General features: G+C 45.6%; 1 protein-coding gene across 2 annotated transcripts in view; it reads left to right on the top strand.

Annotated features, from left to right (window-relative positions):
- Window positions 1–252: 252 nt before the first annotated feature.
- The window catches only part of SLC30A9 (solute carrier family 30 member 9), a 178,955-nt gene continuing 159,292 nt past the window's right edge, over window positions 253–19,915 (top strand). For both annotated transcript variants that reach the window (XM_075347000.1, XM_075347001.1), the window contains exon 1: window positions 253–392. In XM_075347000.1, the coding sequence (XP_075203115.1) occupies window positions 293–392 (100 nt within the window). In that variant the 5' untranslated portion in view covers window positions 253–292. The remainder of the gene's footprint in view (window positions 393–19,915) is intronic.

Here is a 19,915-nt window from a genome sequence, read left to right on the forward strand (position 1 = left end):
CTGAGTATCACCGCAAGATGGCGCCAGTTCGCAGTGTCGCTCTATTTCTGTGTCACATGTACACAAACCCATGCACACTGGTATGAGCCGCACAATTTCTTCCCAGCAGTCCTTCCTCTCCTCCATTTTCTTGTAGCTTATTTGTACAGCGAGTAACAGTGTGTTCTACAACAAAATGGCTATGAAAGCATAGACAAACACCCTGACCTCTCCGCCGTGCTCTAGTGACGGCTCAGTAACAGGTACACAGTCAGCTGGATGAGCCGTGTCTGCTGCCGGAAAGGACTGCACTATGGCGGGGGCGTCTGCCCGGAGCCGGGGCTGGTCCTCACTCTGCAGCCTCTACCTCCGTGTTCATTCGGTACCGCCGAGCTGTGGCCGGGCCTGTCATGGTGAGTATGTGAGGAGGGCAGAGATGGCTGCAGCCGGGTGTGTGCACTAGCTGTGGCCCCATACACCTGCACTGACACCATTCTTTGTATGTGCTGCCCCATCCCCAGCGCAGAGCAATGTGTCCGGTGACAACTTCTCCAGAAGTCACAACAGCAAAAGCTAAAATTCCCATACAGACTATGTAATCTGCTGTGCTGCAACCCACGCGTTTGGGAAGAGTCCTGACTGTGGCCCTCTCTCTGTGGCCCTCTCCTGAAACGCGTGGACTACTGCACAGCAGATTACATTGTCTGTATGGAAGTTTTGGCTTTTAAGATTTTTCAATAAAATGAAGTTGTGACTTAAGGAGAAGTTATCACCGGACACTTTTATTGATCTGTGTTCCTTTGCTTGAAGCCTGGACCTGGGCGGCTCCATGCGGATCTTCTGGTGCAGGTGTTACAAGGATCGGATTCCTCTCTTCCCTTCCCTCTGTTTGGTCTACATGAACAGTGCTGCCCCCTCCAGATATCGCGCCCCACTGTGCAGCCCCTAGTAAAGCGGGGTATGGGCGCTCCAGATAGTGACACATAGTATAAAACATTTACTGGTTAAAGGTTGATTCCCATCCGTTATACTTAGTGGTCCGCCACCAACATCTGATAGATGCGGTCCCAGCTTTGACACCTGTCTTGTTGATGGTGACTTATATTGTGCCTAAGGGGCTGGCGGGTCATCGTGCGGTGCCCTTCCCCAGGGGCTGGCGGGTCATCGTGCGGTGCCCTTCCCCGGGGGCTGGCGGGTCATCGTGCGGTGCCCTTCCCCGGGGGCTGGCGGGTCATCGTGCGGTGCCCTTCCCCGGGGGCTGGCGGGTCAGCAGTGGCGTTTGATTTGCCATAAATATTACTTCAGCAGGAAGTGCAGTAGGACTGGTGGTGAGGTGCACAGAGGGGCACCCCACTTATCTGGTGCTCGTAATTTACAAGGGGGCATGCGCCTTTTCATGAATCAGAAGTGTTTGACTCCAGCACATCTCAAGAAGACCGGCGTGAGCAATGCTGGTCTCGATGTATGAAGCCCAATGTATGGAGTTGGAGCAGCACAGCTCGGTACAGTGTAATGGCCATACTGTTACTGAAACGCAGCTTCCATTGACCTCAGTAGGTGCTGAGCTGCAGTACGCGGCATGGCCACTAGTGTATGGCTCTGTGCTGGTCCAGCTCTAAACATTGCGTATATATGGGATTTCCGTGTGGCCGATAACAGGTGATTGTGGAGGTTCCGTGTTGGACTCCCTCCAATCTGATATTGATGAGCAATTCAATTTGTAGGACCCTTGTCCTGCGGCTGTGTCATTAGTCCATGGCTGCTGGACGGGAGCCGTCTGACCAGCTCATATCTCTGCTATCAGCGACATCTCTTCTGATTTGTAGTCCCAGAATTACGTTGCTTTATTTTTTGATCTTACATGTGTTTTTTACTTTTTATGTTGTAAAACACAGTTATTCTTTTATTTTGTGTTTTTTTTTTTTAATATATCTCCAAAGACCCTCCTCAAATGTTGATGTTAGTGATGGGCAGAGATAATCTGGGGCTGTCAAGGTATGGCAACTCTGTCCTACCATGGGCATCCAGGGACCACGTCATTGCTGCGTCCATGAATAATAACATTGCCATGGTCTTTATTCTGAACGTGGTTCTTAGGCCATGTGCCCACGGGAGCTTTTTGCTGCGGAGTTTGCCGCGGAAAACCTGCGGATTTTTCTGGATTTTCCAGATAAATCCGCAGGTTTCTAGCATGTACAGGCACTCCCCATGTTACATGGGGAGTGTCTGTGTCCACGCTGCGGAATCTCCTGCGCAGATCCCTCAGCCGCACCTAACTGCATGTCAATTATTCATGCGTATTTACTTGCGGAGATCCTGGCCCTCCGCTATGGAGATAGAGGCCGAGAAGTCCGCAGGTAAATCGCGTGAATCTCCGCATGTTTCCCGCAGCTATTCCGCTGGAAACTCGCAGCTAAAAATAGCTGCGGCTGCCGGTGGGCAGCTGTGGGAAACATGCGGATGTACCTGCAAATATATCCGCAGGTACGAGCGTCCCGTGGGCACATGGCCTTAGTCTCCAAAATAGAAGTGGACAGACCTGCTCGATCCCCTCTGTGGCCCGCTCTGACTATTGCCCACCATCCAGCTGATCTACACCTGCGTATTAAAGGAGCTATGAAGCAGTGATGTCAGAAGACAGAACACAGTGCACGGTCATCAAGGAGTTAATCCAGTCTTGAAATCCAGGAAATCCAGAATGGAACAAAAATAGATCCGAGGTCGGATTATAAGGAACTGACCTATAAGGCACTGACCGGAGGATCTGCTCAGCTAGCTGAATGAATGCGCACAATTGTCTCAAAGATGTGGATAATAGGCAGGGGGGAAGGGTGCAGGGTTGTATCTTTTTGGGTGGTTAAGTCTTGAGATGTGTGTTTTATATATCGTTCACCTTGGATAACCTTTTCTTATGTAATGGGTACTCCAGCAATGAGCTGCTCATGGGCCGCAGTGCGAGGACCTCCGGTGTCGTGCTATTACCCTCTAGGAAAATAAAACATTATACTGAAATCGTCCTGAAGCCTCGCTCACACTTGTGTCTAACAAATCACTCCGAGTTTCATCCAGAAAAGTTGGACAAGTGAAATCCATTTGGTGTTCTGTATATTATTCCCGTGCTATGTTAGGCCTTCTTCACACGTCAGTGATTCCGGTACGTGTGACATCTGTTTTCATACAGAGACATGGACATACGCAGACCCATTAAAATCAATGGGTCTGAGCACACATTCCTGTTTTCTCACGGACATGTGTGCGGGTGGAGCATATGTGTGTCCGTGTGCTCCACGTGGCGACATGTCCGTTTATCTCCGGCAGCACGAATGTAACACTGACCACACAGTGATGTAATCCATGTAACATCAGTGTTACACGCACTGGAGAAAACACGTGTCTTTGAAATAAAATAATTTTCTATACTCACCGGTGTCCGGTGCTGCGGTGTCCGGGGCTGCGGTCCCTTGCTTCCAGGCCTGCTCATTATGCTCATGCATATTCACTGCACTGTGGACCTAGAAGCAGCAGCAGCGCCAAGGACAGGTGAGTATAGAAGTTCCTGCTGTCCGTGTGCTATTCTTCTTCTTTTTTTTTTTTTTTAAACTGGATTTCACTTGTCTGTATTAAACACAAGCGGGAGCAAGGCTTAAGGTTGTGGCTACTCTACGACTTTAGCTACAACACAGCTCACGTGGCAAAAGATCACTGTGTTGCTACATCACAGGCCCATGAGTTATTGCTAGCAGAAAATATCCCCCTTTTTCTTACTTTTTGCAGCGTGTGTAGTCGAGGTACCATGCAGGTCTTATGCCGGCGTCACACGGTACGATATGTCGTCGGGGTCACGTCGTTAGTGACGCACATCCGGCATCGTCAGATATATCGTACCGTGTGACACCTCCGAACGACTGTGAACGAGCAAAAATACTCACCTTATCGTTGCTCGTTGACACGTCGTTCATTTTCATAAAGTCGTTCCTCCTTCTGTGCGCCGGTTGTTCGTCGTTCCCGAGGCAGCACACATCGCTCCGTGTGACACCCCGGGAACGATGAACACAGCTTACCTGCATCCCGCCGGCAATGCGGAAGGAAGGAGGTGGGCGGGATGTTACGTCCACTCGTCTCCGCCCCTCCGCTTCTATTGGCCGGCCGCTGTGTGACGTTGCTGTGACGCCGAACGTCCCTCCCCCTTCAGGAGGAGGATGTTCGCCGCCCACAGCGACGTCGTCTGGCAGGTAAGTGCGTGTGACGGGGGTTAACGACTTTGTGCGCCAGGGGCAACTAATTGCCGTGACGCACAAATGACGGGGGCGGGTGCGATCGCACGATTTATCGTCCCGCGTGACGCCGGCCTTAGTGTTGCAATGTAAGAGCCGGATACAGCGATCTTCAGCCCCACAACCTGTGCTGCAGCCGAATGCATTATATGGAAAGAGCTTGTATAACGCGCACGGCTCGTATATCATTGTACAGTAATATTACGCCATGTTCTATCTTTTATACTTTTCTATCTAATCACTTTCAAGATCTGCGCTCGCTGTCATATCATGAAAACATTCTTTGATCCAGCAGAATCAGTGAGCTGACTGATCTGTGTTACAAAACGATCAAATTGCCCGACCCGTCTCACCCCTGACCTCATCTGTTGGGGCCGCCTTGCACTGTCATCACAGTTCCCTGTTATAGGGGTTCAGCTGTCTTTATTCAGTCTATGGGGGCTTTGGTCTGGCATAATTAGCATCTCAGTGTTGTTAGATGTTCTGTATCGTTGGACGGTCTTGGATGTACAACGTCCTTGTAAATGGTGGGAGAAATGAGGATGAGCCAACATGAAATATTAGCAAAACATGTACCATTATTACTTGTCTCTGTAGACCCTGAACTCCTAATTGGAGACAGCATGGATCTCAATAAGTTGCTCATTGGTAAAGGATGTAATTTAGCTACTGTTCATTGCTCGGCTGCTGTACTCCATGTGATTGTAATAGGATTAGTGCTGGTCAGATGATTCTGGATCATGTTTGGTGTCTGCCGCCCGCGCGCTCTGTGCCGCCCGCGCTCTGTGCCGCCCGCGCTCTAACCTCTGCTTAGTACATTGCATGCAGCATGGGCAGATTAGGATTGCATATTTCTACTTATTTTAGACAATAATTTTGATTAAAAGTGTACATTTAGCAGAAGTAACACATTTTTTTTTAACTGATTAACACATACATAAAATTTACATATACATGTAATGTACATACAGTGGCATGTAAAGGTTTGGGCACCCCTGGTCAAAATGACTGTTATGTGACCAGTTAAAGAGAACCGGTCAGGTCCAATTTGCACCCAGAACCACAAGCAGTCCTGGGTGCATATAACTAATCCCTGCCTAACTGTCCATGTATCTGGTAGCATAGATAGAGATCTTTAGACAAAGTATTTCCAAAGATCTTTTATCGTATGCTAATGAGCGCGTGGACTAGTCCCCTGGGCGTTGCTTCCCTTTCTTGTCGGCCTCATTACCATGTTAGTACGCCCCTGTGGTTGTGCAATCATGCTAATGAATACGCAGCGTCAGAGGATGATCTCACTCCCCTCTCCGCTGCCATCGCCGCCCGACGCTGGATTTCGGCTCAGTGCGCATGACCCCGGAGTTTGGGTCACGCCACTATAAAGCCGGGTGTTCGCGTCCTGGCTTCAAACTGAAGTAGTGCGCATGACCCAAAGTCCGTGGTCATGCGCACTGAGCCGAAATCCAGCGTCGGGTGATGATGGCAACGGAGAGGTGAGTGAGATCATCCTCTGATGCTGCACATTCATTAGTATGTTAGCACACAAATGGACTTATGCAAAGTGGGCACCCTGCATGGTTAGTACCTAGTAGCACTTTGGAAAGTATCACAGCTTATAAACGCTTTTTGTAGCAGCCAAGAGACTTTCAATTCTTGTATGAGGGATTTTCATCCATTCTTCCTTGGAGACGTCTTCCAGTTTTGTGAGATTCCTGGCTCGTCTTGCATGCACTGCTCTTTTGAGGTCTAGCCACAGATTTTCAATGATATGAAGATCAGGAGATTGTTAAGGCCATTGTGAATCCTTCAGGTTGCGCCTTTTGAGGGCGTCTATTTTAGATTTTGACGTATATTTAGGATCATTATTAGAGATGAGTGAACTCGAGGTTCTGTTTTTGTACCAAACACAGACTTTACAAAAAAAAACAAAAAACAGAGCTTTGGTTTGGAGTTTGTGTACTTTATGTATGCAAACCACTCGCGAAAGCATCACTGTGCTCAGCCCAGTGCGAGCCACTTGCAGTGTTTGATCGGCTCGCACTGGAGGTAACAGCAGCGTGATCAGATGTAATGTGCACCAAACAAAAACAAGAAAAATAAAGAAATGGAAAAACCCGCCTTCAGAAGTGTTCTGTTTATGGCTGGCTGCATGTAGGTGAAGACACAAACTGCCCAGTCAATGACTTCCATTGAGGTTCAGGTCCAAGTCTGTGTCCGAAATTGAATTTTTATTTAAAGTCCGGCTCAACTCGCCAAACCAAACTTCCATGGCTTCGCTCATCTCTAATCATTATCCATTTGTAGAAGCCTTCCTCTTTTCTCCTCCTTTCAACTTCAGCTTTTTTACAGTTTATATTTCATTGAATCCATTCTTCTCTCTACCCGTGAGTGAAATTTTCCCCGTGCCATTGGCTGGAACTTAACCTCAAAGTAGAATTGATCCACCCCCATGCTTAGTGATTGACTGACTAGATATTTTCCTGAAATTCTGTGCCCTTTTTCCTTCACACTTACCTTTGATCATTGTGACCAAAATGTTCTATTTTAACCTCATCGGTCCACAGGACTTGTTTATAAACTGTATCAGGCTTGTTTAAATGTTCTTTTGAATACTTTTGAGATTCATTTTTATAGTGAGGACACAGGGGAGGTTTTTTCTCCTGATGACTCTTCCATGAAGACCATATTTGTGCAGGAAATTCTGAACAGTAGAACAATGTGCCACAACTCCAGAGTCTTCTAAATCTTCCTGAAGGTCTTTTGCAGTCAAGCGGAGGTTCTGATTTGCCTTTCTAGTAATCCTACAAGCAGCTCTCACAGAAATTTTGCTTGGTTATCCAAACCTTATCTTGACCTCCACTGTTCCTGGTAACTGCCATTTCTTAATTAGATTTCAAGCTGAGGAAAGGACAACTTGAAACCGCGTTGCTATCTTCTTATAGCCTTCTCCTGCTTTGTGGGCTTTAATTATTTTCATTTTCAGAGTGCTAGGCAGCCGCTTAGAAGAACCCATGGCTGCTGTTTTGGCACAAGGTTAGAGGAGGCTGGGTTTTTATAAAGCTTTGAAATGTCCATCACTGTCTCATGGGACAAGAGACGTGGGACAACAGTGAAGATATGACACTGATACAATGTAAAGCAGTCAGTGTACAGCTTATATAACAGTGTCAATTTGATGATTTCATTTGCCCTCTAAATAACTTAACTCACAGCCATGCGGTCAAGATCTGATTTTTCTCAGATCCTGATTGTTGGCTCAGGAATCTCTGTGTCAATTGCGTCCACGCTCCTGGTAACTCCACACACAATCCCGTTCATGTATGGTGTTGTACAGGTTTTATCTCAGCTGAATTATGACACTGATATTCTTGTAAGCTATTAAGCTCCAAACCTGCTTGTACTCCTATACCATAAATTTTAAGTTCCAGTCTAATGTGTACATGGTCTAGCGGCTAGAGATGAGCGAACTCGAGGTTCGATGTTTGGCGTTTGTATCAAACACAGACTTTACCCAAAAAACAGAGTTCGGGCGCTTTATGTATACAAACCACTTACACGAGCATCGCTGTGGTCGACTACACTCAGTGCTCAGCCCAGTGCGAGCCGCTTGTAGTGTTTGAATGGCTTGCCCTGAGGGTAACAACAACGTGATTGGATGTAGTGTGCACCAAACAAATAACCCATCCCCGGAAGTGCTCTGTTTATAGCTGGCTGTATGTGGGCAGAGATCCGAACTGCCCAATTAGAGACTTCCATGGGGGTTCAAGTCTGGGTCCCAAACTGGACTTTACCTAAATTCTGTCTGAACTCTGCAGCCCGCTTAATCCACCTCTCCCCTCGCTACTCCCCAGCCTCGCCACTCTGCCAATCCCTTCACTGGCTTCCCATCGCCCAACGACTCCAGTTCAAAACATTAACCATGACATACAAAGCCATGCACAACCTGTCTCCTCCCTACATCTGTGACCTAGTCTCCCAGTACCTACCTGCACGCAACCTCAGATCCTCACAAGATCTCCTTCTCTGCTCCTCTCTTATCTCCTCTTCCCACAATCGTGTTAAGTGTTTCTCACGTGCATCCCCCATACTCTGGAACGCTCTACCTCAGCACATCAGACTCTCCACTACCGTGGAAAGCTTCAAGAGGAACCTCAAGACTCACCTCTTCCAACAAGCCTACAACCTACAATAGCCCTCAGCCCAGTAGACCACTGCGCAACCAGCTCTGTCCTCACCTATTGTACCATCACCCATTCCCGGTAGACTGTGAGCCCTCGCGGGCAGGGTCCTCTCTCCTCTTATACCAGTCTGTCTTGTACTGTTAATGATTGTTGTACGTATACCCTCTTTCACTTGTAAAGCGCCATGGAATAAATGGCGCTATAATAATAAATAATAATAATAATAATAACCCACCAAACTGAACTTCCACGGGTCCGCTCATCTCTACTAGCGGCATATGGGGAACAGAGCAGCTGTAGGATGTGTCTGGCAGTGGCTTATTCCCCCTATCAATTAATGCATATTCATGTGATTTAGGTTAAAGGGAAACTGTCACCAGATTTGGGGCCTATAAGCTGCGGCCACCACCAGTGAGCTCTTATATACAGCATTCTAACATGTTGTATATAAGAGCCCAGGCCGCTGTGTAGAACTTAAAAATCAATTTATAATACTTATCTAAATGGTTGGTTCGGGGCAGAGGGGTCAAATGGGTGTCTCCGTTCTCCGGGTGCGGCACCTCCTCTTTCGGCCATCTTTGTCTTCCTTCTTCTGAAGCCAGGGTGCATGACGCGTCCTATGTCATGTACACTCGCTGGCATTGAGGTCCTGCGCAGGCGCACTACAATACTTTGATCTGCCCTGCTCAGGGCAGATCAAAGTGCGACTGTGCAGGACATCAATGCCGGCGAGTGTGCATGACATAGGACACATCGTGCACCCCGGCTTCAGAAAAAGGAAGATAAATATGGCCGAAAGAGGAGGCGCCGACACCGTTGTTCGGGTTCAAGCCCTGGACACTCAGTGTTCTTTACGAACCTCTACCTTTACAGTCATCTCTAGTAATAATCCTTTGACCTGACCAGAGGTTCCCTGGTTATTTCCGCTGTTTCATCCTAGGCAAACATACTCCCTACATGGAGGAGAAATCAGCTGTCTGCCTGGAGTGAGCTGACCTTTACCTTTTAACATCAGAGCTCCCAGCTGATTTTTGTCAATGAATCTTACATTTGGCTGCAGATGAATGGCTGATCATGTAATACAATGAAGTCCTTATTCCCTAATAGGCTGCATGGATAGGAATCATCCTGCTGGGGAATCCTCATTAGAATATTGTGATATCATTAAGAATCCCCTTTTCAGGATGTGTATACGGTGGGTGAAATAAGGATTGAACACGTCGCCAATTTTGTAAGTAAATTATATTTTCTAAAGGTTTGAAATTCTTACCAGATATTGATAACAACCCATTCAATCCACACAGGTAAAGAAATGAAACTATAGATTTCCTTAAATGATCTGTAATAATGAGAAATGACACAGGGAAAAAGTATTGAACACACTTGCCGAAATGTATTGTTGGTGGTGACCGCTTCAAGACGCCTCCTGTATGGAGAAACTAGTTGCATACATTGCTCAGGTGTGAATTTGACCATTCTTCCACACAAACACTCTTCAAATCCTGAAGGTCCCATGGGCTCCTTCTTTGATCTCTGAGCTTTAGTTCCTTCCATAAATTTTCTATTGAATTCAGGTCCGGTGATTGTCTGGGACATTCTAGCAGCTTTATTTTTTTTTCCTGAAACCAGTTGAGAGTTTTGTTGACTGTGTGTTTGGGATTATTGTCTTGCTGAAATGTCTACCCTTGTTGTTTTTCATCCTGGTAGATGTCAGCAAATTTTTATCAAAAATGTCTCTGTATATTTGACCAATCATCTATCCGTCAACTCAAAGTTTGCCAGTGCCGTATGCTGGAAAACAGCCACATACCATGGTGTTCCCACCTCAAAATTTCACTGTTGGTTTGGTGTTTTCAGGTGTGTTTGGTATCTAGAGAGTTCAATTTTGGTCACATCTGACCAGACTATCCTTTCAGTATTTCACAGGCGTGTCTAAATGTTAAGCAAACTTTAAATACGCCTGAACTTGCTTTTTGTTTAGCAATACAGTCTTGCGTGGTGGATGTGCACACAGGCCCTGGAGTTTCTTTGAAACAATTGTACCTGTTGATTACAGGCCTTTGTGTAGCTCTTCACAAGGGGGTTCTTGCTTTTGGACAATGTTTCTGGTTATTCTTTTCACTCCTTTGTCTGAAATCTTGTTGGGAGAGCCAAGTTGGGGCTGATTTATGGTGAAATTATGTTCTTTCTACTTTTGGATTATGGCCTCTACAGTGTTAACTGGAACCATCGATAGTTTAGAAATCAGAATTTCTTTTGTAACCAATACCATGAGTATCTTTTGCAACAAAAAGGTTGCCAAGATCCTAAGACGACTCACTGGTTTTAATCATCATGAGATGTTTCTTGTTTGGAACCTTGGCAATGAGACACCTTTTTATAGGCCATCAGTTGAATCGGATAATATATTTAAGTGTGGCAGGATTTCTTTCTAATTCATGATAGTTTTCAGCTCATGTCATGATTTTCCATGGCATTTTGCACCTATTTCTTCATGTGTTCAGTCCTTTTCCTTGTGTCATTTCTCTTTATCACACGCAACTTAATTTATAGACATCTACGGTTGGATGTCTGTCTATATGTATTGGATGGGTTGTTATCAATGTCTGGTGAGAATTTCACGTCAATAGCACCACTAGAAGTACCGAATATTTCAAGACGCACTTTCCCTCCCACAAGTTTGGGAGGAAAATGAGGGGTGCATCTTATATTCCGAATGTAGCTTACCAGGTGGTGTTGGAGAGGCGTCACGGGCTGCTGTGCTGCGGGCGGTGAGGCAGGGGCCATCCTGAAAATGCCGGTTCCAGCCTATGGATCTCTCAGTGGTGGACTTAACACTAGAACTACTGAGGTAGTCATTTTGACTACTTTGCACCATGTATTTCTATATAGGTGTCACGAGTCCAGTAGTTCTAGTGTTAAAGGGAACCTGTCACCACTTTATTTGCCTATAAGCTGTGGCCACCACCACCGGGCTCTTATATACATCATGTTAGAATGCTGTATATAAGAGCCCAGGCCGGGGGTATAACATAAAAAACACTTTATAATACCTACCTAACGGTCGCGCTGTGGGCCTTATGGGTGTCTCCGTTGTCCGGTGCCGGCACCACCTCTTTCAGCCATCTTTGTGCTCCTTCTCTAGCCGCGGTGCATGACGGGTCTGACGTCACACACTCGCCGGCATTCAGGTCCTGTGCAGGCGCACTATGATCTGTCCTGAGCAGGGCAGATCAAAGTATTGTATTGCGCTTGCGCAGGACCGGCGAGTGTGTATGACGTAGACGCATCATGCACCCAGGCTTCAGAAAGAGGACAAAGCTGGCCGAAAGAGGAGGCGCCCGCACCAGAGAACGGAGACGCCCATAAGGCCCACAGCGCGACCGTTAGGTAAGTATTATAAAGTGTTTTTTTATGTTATACCCCCGGCCTGGGCTCTTATATACAGCATGTTAGAATGCTGTATATAAGAGCCCGGTGGTGGTGGCCGCAGCTTTATAGTCCAAAAAAGTGATGACCGGTTCCTTTTAAGTAAAATGGTGAGTGCGCAGATGAGATCTCGGCTTGTCATTGAGCCGACATCTCAGTCTTCGTACACTCTGACTCTGGGCGCCATTTCTTTGAAGCCCACACCACCGACTGTATGGCTGTCGCCTGCCTCACATCGCCCGCAGCGAACATCTGGGATGCCCGCTGCACCGCCTGCAGCAACGCCCTACTCCACCACCGGCTCTGCCTCCTGTGACCCCCAGATTATAAGACGGACCCCATTTTTTTTTTTCTTTAAATGTGGGGTGCGTCTTATAATCCGGTTTGTGTTATAAACTGAAAAATACGGTATATACAGAACACAAATATAAACACTGTTGTTTTTGCTCCCATTTTTTGTGAGCTGTACTATAACATCTAAGACTTATTCTATGTACATAAAAGGCTTTTTTCTCTCAAATATTGTTCACAAATTTGTCTAAATCTGTATTAGTGAGCACGTGTCCTTTACTGAGATAATCCAATAACCTCACAGGTGTGACATAGCAAGATGCTGATTAGACAGCAGCATTATTGCACAGGTGTGCCTTAGGCTGGCCACAATACAAGCCACTCTAAAATGTGCAGTTTTATCGCACAGCACAATGCAACAGATGTCACACGTTTTGAACAATATTTACGAGCAAAAGGCCTTTTGTGTACATAGAAAGAGTCTTAGCTCTTTGAGCTCATGAAAAATGGGAGAAAATCAAGTGTTTATATTTTTGTTCAGTGTCTTTTTTTTTTTTTTTTTTCTTTTTTTTGGTATAAAATTGGCACATTCTATAGTTATGTCACCCGCTGTACATTAGCCTGCATGATGTAATGCTTCGTACTCGCCTACAGAGTGTTTCCCGTTCTAGAAAGTGGTGGTAGAAATCTGACCTGATAATAAGGAGGCAATAGCACTGATTGAGCACCGCATCACTTTTAGGCCCCTTTCAGACATCCATGTTTAATCAGGTACAAGCCACACGCATCAGTATGATCAAGCATGTGTCAGGCGGGTGTCAGTATCCAGCAAGCGTTGTGTATGCAGTGATGTCTAGGTCATTGGAGTACCCAATGAACTCTGATGACATCCCGGCAACATAGCGGGTGTCAGGATGGTGACTTCATGGGTGCATCAGAGTTCATTGGGAACTTCAATGACCTCCTGGATGTCACTGCATACACACTGCTTGCTGGATACTCACCGGTCCTCGGCGGTGCTGTCCCCGCGGCGCTGTCACCGCAATGTTCCAGCTTCCAGGTCCTCAGTGCAGTGAATAACCGGTGAATAACGGTGAATATAATGAGCGAGGGTCAGAAGCAGGAGACAGCAGAGCCAAAGAAAACAGCGCTGGATACAGGTGAGTATAGAAAATCATTTTATTTCAAAGACCCGTATTTTCTCCTGTATGTGTCGACTGACGTCACACGGATCACATCAGTGTACAATCCGTGTGACACCCGTGCTGCCGGAGAAAAAACGGACATGTCTCTGTGTGTGCGTGTGGGGCAACGAGGGGTCACACGGTCCATGTGAAAAAATGGCCATGTGAGTAACTCCAGAGAATAGCATGTGTACGTGTTGCATTAGTGTTAAAAATCGATGTCACACGTACCTTAAACATGGACGTCTGAAAGGGGTCTTAAGGCCCATTAACACACAACGATATCGCTAACGAGATATCGTTGGGGTCACGGTGCTGGTGACGCACATCCGGCCTCGTTAGCGATGTCGTTGTGTGAGACACCTTTTTGCGATCAGTAATGATCACAAAAAGGTGTCAAATCGTTCGTTGTGTACACGTCGTTCATTTTTAAAAAATTGTTCCTCGTTTGGAACGCAGGTTGTTTGTCGTTCCTGCGGCAGCACACATTGCTATGTGTGACACCTCAGGAACGAGGAACAACACCGTACCTGCGGCCGCCGGCAATGAGGAAGGAAGGAGGTGGGTGGGATGTTACGTTCCCTCCGCTTCTATTGGGCGGCCGCTTAGTGACGCTGCTGTGACGCCGAAGGAACCTCCCCCTTAAAGGAGAGATTGTTCGGCGGCCACAGCGACGTCGGTGAACAGGTAATTGCTTGTGACGCTGCAGTAGCGATATTGTTCGCTACCAGGGCTGTGGAGTCGGAGTCGTGGAGTCGGAGTCGGAGTCGGAGCTCATTTTGGTGGAGTCGGAGTCGGTATAAAATGCACCGACTCCGACTCCTAAAATATATAATAAATTGGGGACAGGAGTGCAATGCAGAATGTGCTGAATATTTTACTAAATAATAACATTTAGTATAATGCTTATATTTAAGTGAAAAATGTATTGTAGTACAATGTGAACATCAGACATTTAATTGTTTTTATGATACAATAATCAAGATATTTGGATAGAACATAAAATATATTTATTGGAATACAACTTTAGAACACAAAAAACTGTAATAAATTGTAAATATGTAATACACTATGTAATATACAGTAGATTACATATATATCTTGTGTGTGTATATACACTGTATATACATATATATATATATATATATATACAGTGTATATACACACAAGATATATATGTAATCTACTGTATATTACATAGTGTATTACATATTTACAATTTATTACAGTTTTTTGTGTTCTAAAGTTGTATTCCAATAAATATATTTTATGTTCTATCCAAATATCTTGATTATTGTATCATAAAAATTATTAAATGTCTGATGTTCACATACACATATTCATGTACTACAATAAATTTTTCACCTAACTATAAGCAATATATGTAGGAGTCGGAGTCGGAGCCGGAGTCGGAGTCGGTGCAAGAGAATTTGAGGAGTCGGAGTCGGAGTCGAAGGTTTGGCTTACCGACTCCACAGCCCTGTTCGCTACGGCAGCAATCACTCCGTGATGCGCCACCGACGTGGGAAGGTGCTATCGCTAGCGATGTCGCAGCGTGTAAAGCCCGCTTTACAGTCTTTCCTTGCACAACAGTTCCCCGGCAAGCGGCTATGCAGAGGAACTACCGCACTTCACCACAGTCCTCTGCACAGCCCGGAGGCCAGAATCAGTAAGGGGTTTTGCATATGACTTCTCTTTTAGGTACATTCCTCCTGGAACATGTCTGAAGAAGCGATTGTAAAGCACCAGAAAGAATTAACATATGCAAGGCAATGGCCAAGTGACTTGTGCTCATGCTCCATCTTATTATACCTTATTTTATCCTATTCAAAAACTGTAAAGTGGATAAAAGGAGGACTGGTCCATCCTTCTGGTGGCTTCTTCCTCTTGGACGCCGTCACTATCTTTATATATGAAATTTGAAATACAAAGCCACTTCAAAGCGATGGAGGAGACGCCAAAGAGAGGAGATTACCACCTCGGATTCTTTATTTCTGATGTTTGTATATATATTACATCAGATGTTCTCTGCCCTATATCTGCAATCTCCAGATACATGTACAAGCTTAGCCAGCTTCTCCAGGAGGCGACCGGTCCCAGCCAGTGATTGTGGGTTGGGGCGGTGATGAAATAGCTTTTACAAGGATCTGTTTAATCTCTCTCTATTTTCTGTATTCTGTCCTGTCTTTATTGCAGATTTCTAAACTGGTTCCCACACAGAACACACACATTATAATGCTGCCGTCAGATTGACATCGGCATCTGAAGAGTTAAACAGCCGCAATCTGAGCTTTCTACAAATGCTGTTGGAGGCCGATGTCGGCTGTGTATGCAGTGGGTTCGGCTCACGAGTCCACGCCACACCTCTGCACCCACCATAGGATGTAGCACTATGTCCTTTGTTGCCAAGGGGTTAAAGGGAAATTATCATCAGAAAATAACCTATTGCTTAACCCACATTTTTTTTGATACATCTGTTTTAAATATTAGAACTAAATAAATATAGACTCATACCATTTGTTTTAGGACACTACACATGTACATAGCCACAATGGTCAGAGCCTGACCTTTTGTATTGGTGTCGTGTGTGTGCAAAGGTCACTGTGCAGGGATTGGGAGTGGGGTCAGGTGTGACATCACTCACTGTGGTTGGTGGATTCAGTGACATTAGCTGTGGATAGATAGGTGTTAGCTGTCATTGCAATCTTGCCTCCAGTTTCAGTGACTAGAGTGAGAATTGCAAGATTACAGGTTTTTTTTTTTTAATAAAGATATTTTTAAAAATTACTACCCCCCCCCCAATACAAAAACTTGATTTAAACTATAGGTCACTTTGATTGCCGCTTCCCTTTAAAATATAATTTTATATAAATCAATAATTTGCTTAACGTAAATCTATCACCAGGTTTTTGCTGCCCGATCTGAGACCGGCATAATGTAGGGGCAGAGATCCTGACTCCAGTGATGTGACATTTACTGGGCTGCTTTAGTGTAGTTTTGATCAAATCAATGTTTAATCAGCAGGAGATTCTCATTACTGGACTACTTGCATACTGCACATAGTCCAGTATATTCATGAGCTCTGTATAACTGCTAGATCTGAAGCAGAGAAAAGAGGGATTTTATCAAAATGACAGCAAACAGCTCAGTGAGTGACACATCGCTGGAATCAGAGTCTCTATCTCTACATTATGCTGCTCTCAGAAGAGGGAGCAAAAATCTGGTGACAGATTCCCTTTAAAGGGAATCTGTTATCAGGTTTTTGTTATGTAATCTGAAGACTGCATGATGTAAAGGATCAAATATAGTTTTCAGTTATGTGTCACTTATTAAGTTGCATGCTGTTTACTTACTGGAAAGGTTTTATTACTAGGACATTATCATTGCTGGGACAAGCCTCGTGACATGTCATCCGACCACTCCCATGTTTTGATAAGCAGCTTACTGTCAATAGACATTGTACACAGAGAGCTATGCTCTGGGTGGGGTTAGCTTTCTAAGCTTTACTACATCGAAATACTCTAATTGTGTTACAACAGCTGCACCCAGTAAACTAAGTGACACAGCACTAGAACAGGGGTCTCTATTCTTAACTTATCTGAGAGCATTATAAAATATCAAAAACCTGATAACAGATTACCTTTAAGAAAGGTGCTCTGATTCCAAGATATTACTGGTCTTAGCACCTCCACTTTTAACTGTTTCAACATTGCGGTGTGTGAAGGAGGCGGGCTGACAACTGATTTTAATAGCTAAGCCAGCCCCATTCCTTATCTGTGCGGTGGCAGAGAAGGGGCTGGCTTAGCATTTGACATGAGCTAGTCAGTCAACACTGATCACATCCACATGTGTTATCAAGAAGTCCGCAGCAGTTCCAAACCCTCGCCAAGAGTGGCATGGACTGGATCGGTGCTGATACATTCACATCAGGGCACCACGAAGGGGGGGAGGGTAATTCTCTTAAAGGGAACCTGTCAGCAGAAATTTTGCACTAAACCTAAAAGATTCCCCTTCTGCAGCTCCTGGGCTGCATTCTGGCAAGGTTCCTGTTATTATTGTGCCCCCTTTTAGACCAAAATAAATATTTTATAAAGTGGTACCTTTTCCTATGCAAATCTTGTTAATCGTACACGGTGGCGGGCTATCTGGTGTCCGTTATTCTGCCTCCTGCTGCTTTACGCCGTCCTTCATCGCTCAATTTCATACGTCAGGACGCCGCCCAGTGCGCCCGAGGTCTCCAGCATGCGCCGTGCCACTCTAGCGGGACTGTGCACTGTACACAGTGTGACTGCTGGTGACGTGTTGCGCAGGTGTGAGATTATGGGCGGCGCTGTGATTTTCATCAGCAAGTACCCTCCCATAATCTCGTGCCCGCGCTTTTCACTCTGCCTCCACCATTCTGCGCAAGCGCTGGCCAGATGAACCCACGTCACCTCTTACCTTGGTAAGAGGTGACGTGGGTTCATCTGGCCAGCGCTTGGTAAGAGGTGACGTGGGTTCATCTGGCCAGCGCTTGGTAAGAGGTGACGTGGGTTCATCTGGCCAGCGCTTGCGCAGAACGGTGGAGGCAGAGGGGAAAGCGCGGGCACGAGATTATGGGCGGGTACTTGTTGATGAAAATCACAGCGCCGCCCATAATCTCACGCCTGCGCAACACGTCACCAGTGGTCACACTGTGCACAGTGCAGTCCCGCTAGAGTGGCATGGCGCATGCGCGAGACCTCGGGCGCACTGGGCGGTGTCCTGTGGTATGAAATTGAGCGATGGGGGACGGCGTAAAGCAGCAAGGAGGCAGAATAACGGACACCAGACAGCCTGCCCCCGTGTACAATTAACAAGATTTGCATAGGAAAAGATAACACTTTATAAAGTATTTATTTTGGTCTAATAGGGGCACAATAATAACAGGAACATTGCTAGAATGCAGCCCAGGAGCTGCAGAGGGGGAAACTTTTAGGTTTAGTGCAAAATTACTGCTGACAGGTTCCCTTTAAGGGTGATTGTGTATAAATGTTACTTATATTGAGTTGTGCCAGATAGAAGATTGCTAGAGGGCTTGTGCGCAGTAAGGTTGATGGTTGAGGATAACTGGATCCAGGCCACATATGGCTATTATTACAAGTCGTTACCCAATCATTGATTTAAAGTGTATCTATCAATTGTCACAAATACGTAATTGTTTCTCCTGGTGTAAATGCTGCTGATCGGGTGTTTTTTCTTTAGGTTCTGCGGCTCTCTATGCCCGAGATGTGACCCCCGCTGCTCGGCATTAGTCTGTTTAGCCAGTTGGGCATGGTGATGGTCAAGAAGATTCCTACAGAGATTTTTAGAACCACAGCTCCTTGGATAGCAAGACTAGGTTTATACGGAGGAGGGAGGCAGCCATATTTCAGGGACAGAGATGAGCAGAAAACAAGAAATAATGTCAGATTCAGGAGAACAGCAGCATTTACAGCAGGCCAAAAAAATATTTATGGCAAGTGGTGGGTTTTTTTTAGAGATTGTCCACTACTTTATTTTTTTTAAATCAGATCTTTTTTATTAAGCAGTTAGAAATCAATACAGAGAAAATATCACTTCTCATATGGCTAATAACAGGATACATCAAATAAGCACATGTTGTATGTAAATCAAGTTCTTCCGCTGTATATATATAAAACTAATAAGGTTTTCAAATCACAGTCATATTGTAGAAAATGAGCCTACAAACCGCGTGGCTCCACAGGTAAACAAAACTTAAATGACGCAATAATGCCTCAGTCTAACAGACGCCTCCTCCATCAGCCGTGTCGCTCCACATCATAGTTCCATACCCTCCTACATCTCTCTCTCCGTGCAGTCATCGATAAAACCCTTCCGGCCCCTCCCATTGTCCACTACTTTTACATTGATATCCTATCCTTAGGCTGGGGTCAAACACCCAGCACCCCCACAGATCAGCGGTGCTGGCGGCGGCATCCGGAAATGCTCAGTTCCGGAACTGCTCCGTCTTCTCAGTGGTCGTGGTTGTATACTGCACATCCACCTCCTCCTATTCTAATTAACAGGAGGCGGATGTGCATTATCCGACTGCGGCCACTATGAGAAGACGGAGCAGCTCCGGAACTGAGCATTTCCAGCCACCTGATGCCACCGCCGGGACAGAGAACAGCTGATCATTGGGGTGTGAGGTGTCACACCATGGCCGATCAGACATTGATCAACTATATCCTTCGGATAGGCCATCAATGTAAAAGTAGTGGACAACCTCTTTAATTGCTGGGGGAATATGGCCAGTGGTTGCCCCAAACTGCTCCTTTTCTTTGTAGGAAAAAAAACATCGCTCCAGAGATGCACGATAACTTCTGAGATCTGATGACTTCTTGTGTGGGGGCTGATGGGCAAATCCTTATATTTTAGCACTATTCACATCTAATGGAAGCTGCATTAAAGTTGTGGGCCGTCTGCGTGCTTGTATGTAAATGTTTTGTAAAGCCTTTCACATTAAGTAAAATTCCAGCAGATTTATTCAGCGGTCGTGGAAAAACACTAACGAGAAATATATCCTGATTCCACACAGAAAAGCTAATGATTAGCA

This window comes from Anomaloglossus baeobatrachus, chromosome 1, assembly GCF_048569485.1.
Source record: "Anomaloglossus baeobatrachus isolate aAnoBae1 chromosome 1, aAnoBae1.hap1, whole genome shotgun sequence".
NCBI classification, from domain to species: domain Eukaryota; kingdom Metazoa; phylum Chordata; class Amphibia; order Anura; family Aromobatidae; genus Anomaloglossus; species Anomaloglossus baeobatrachus.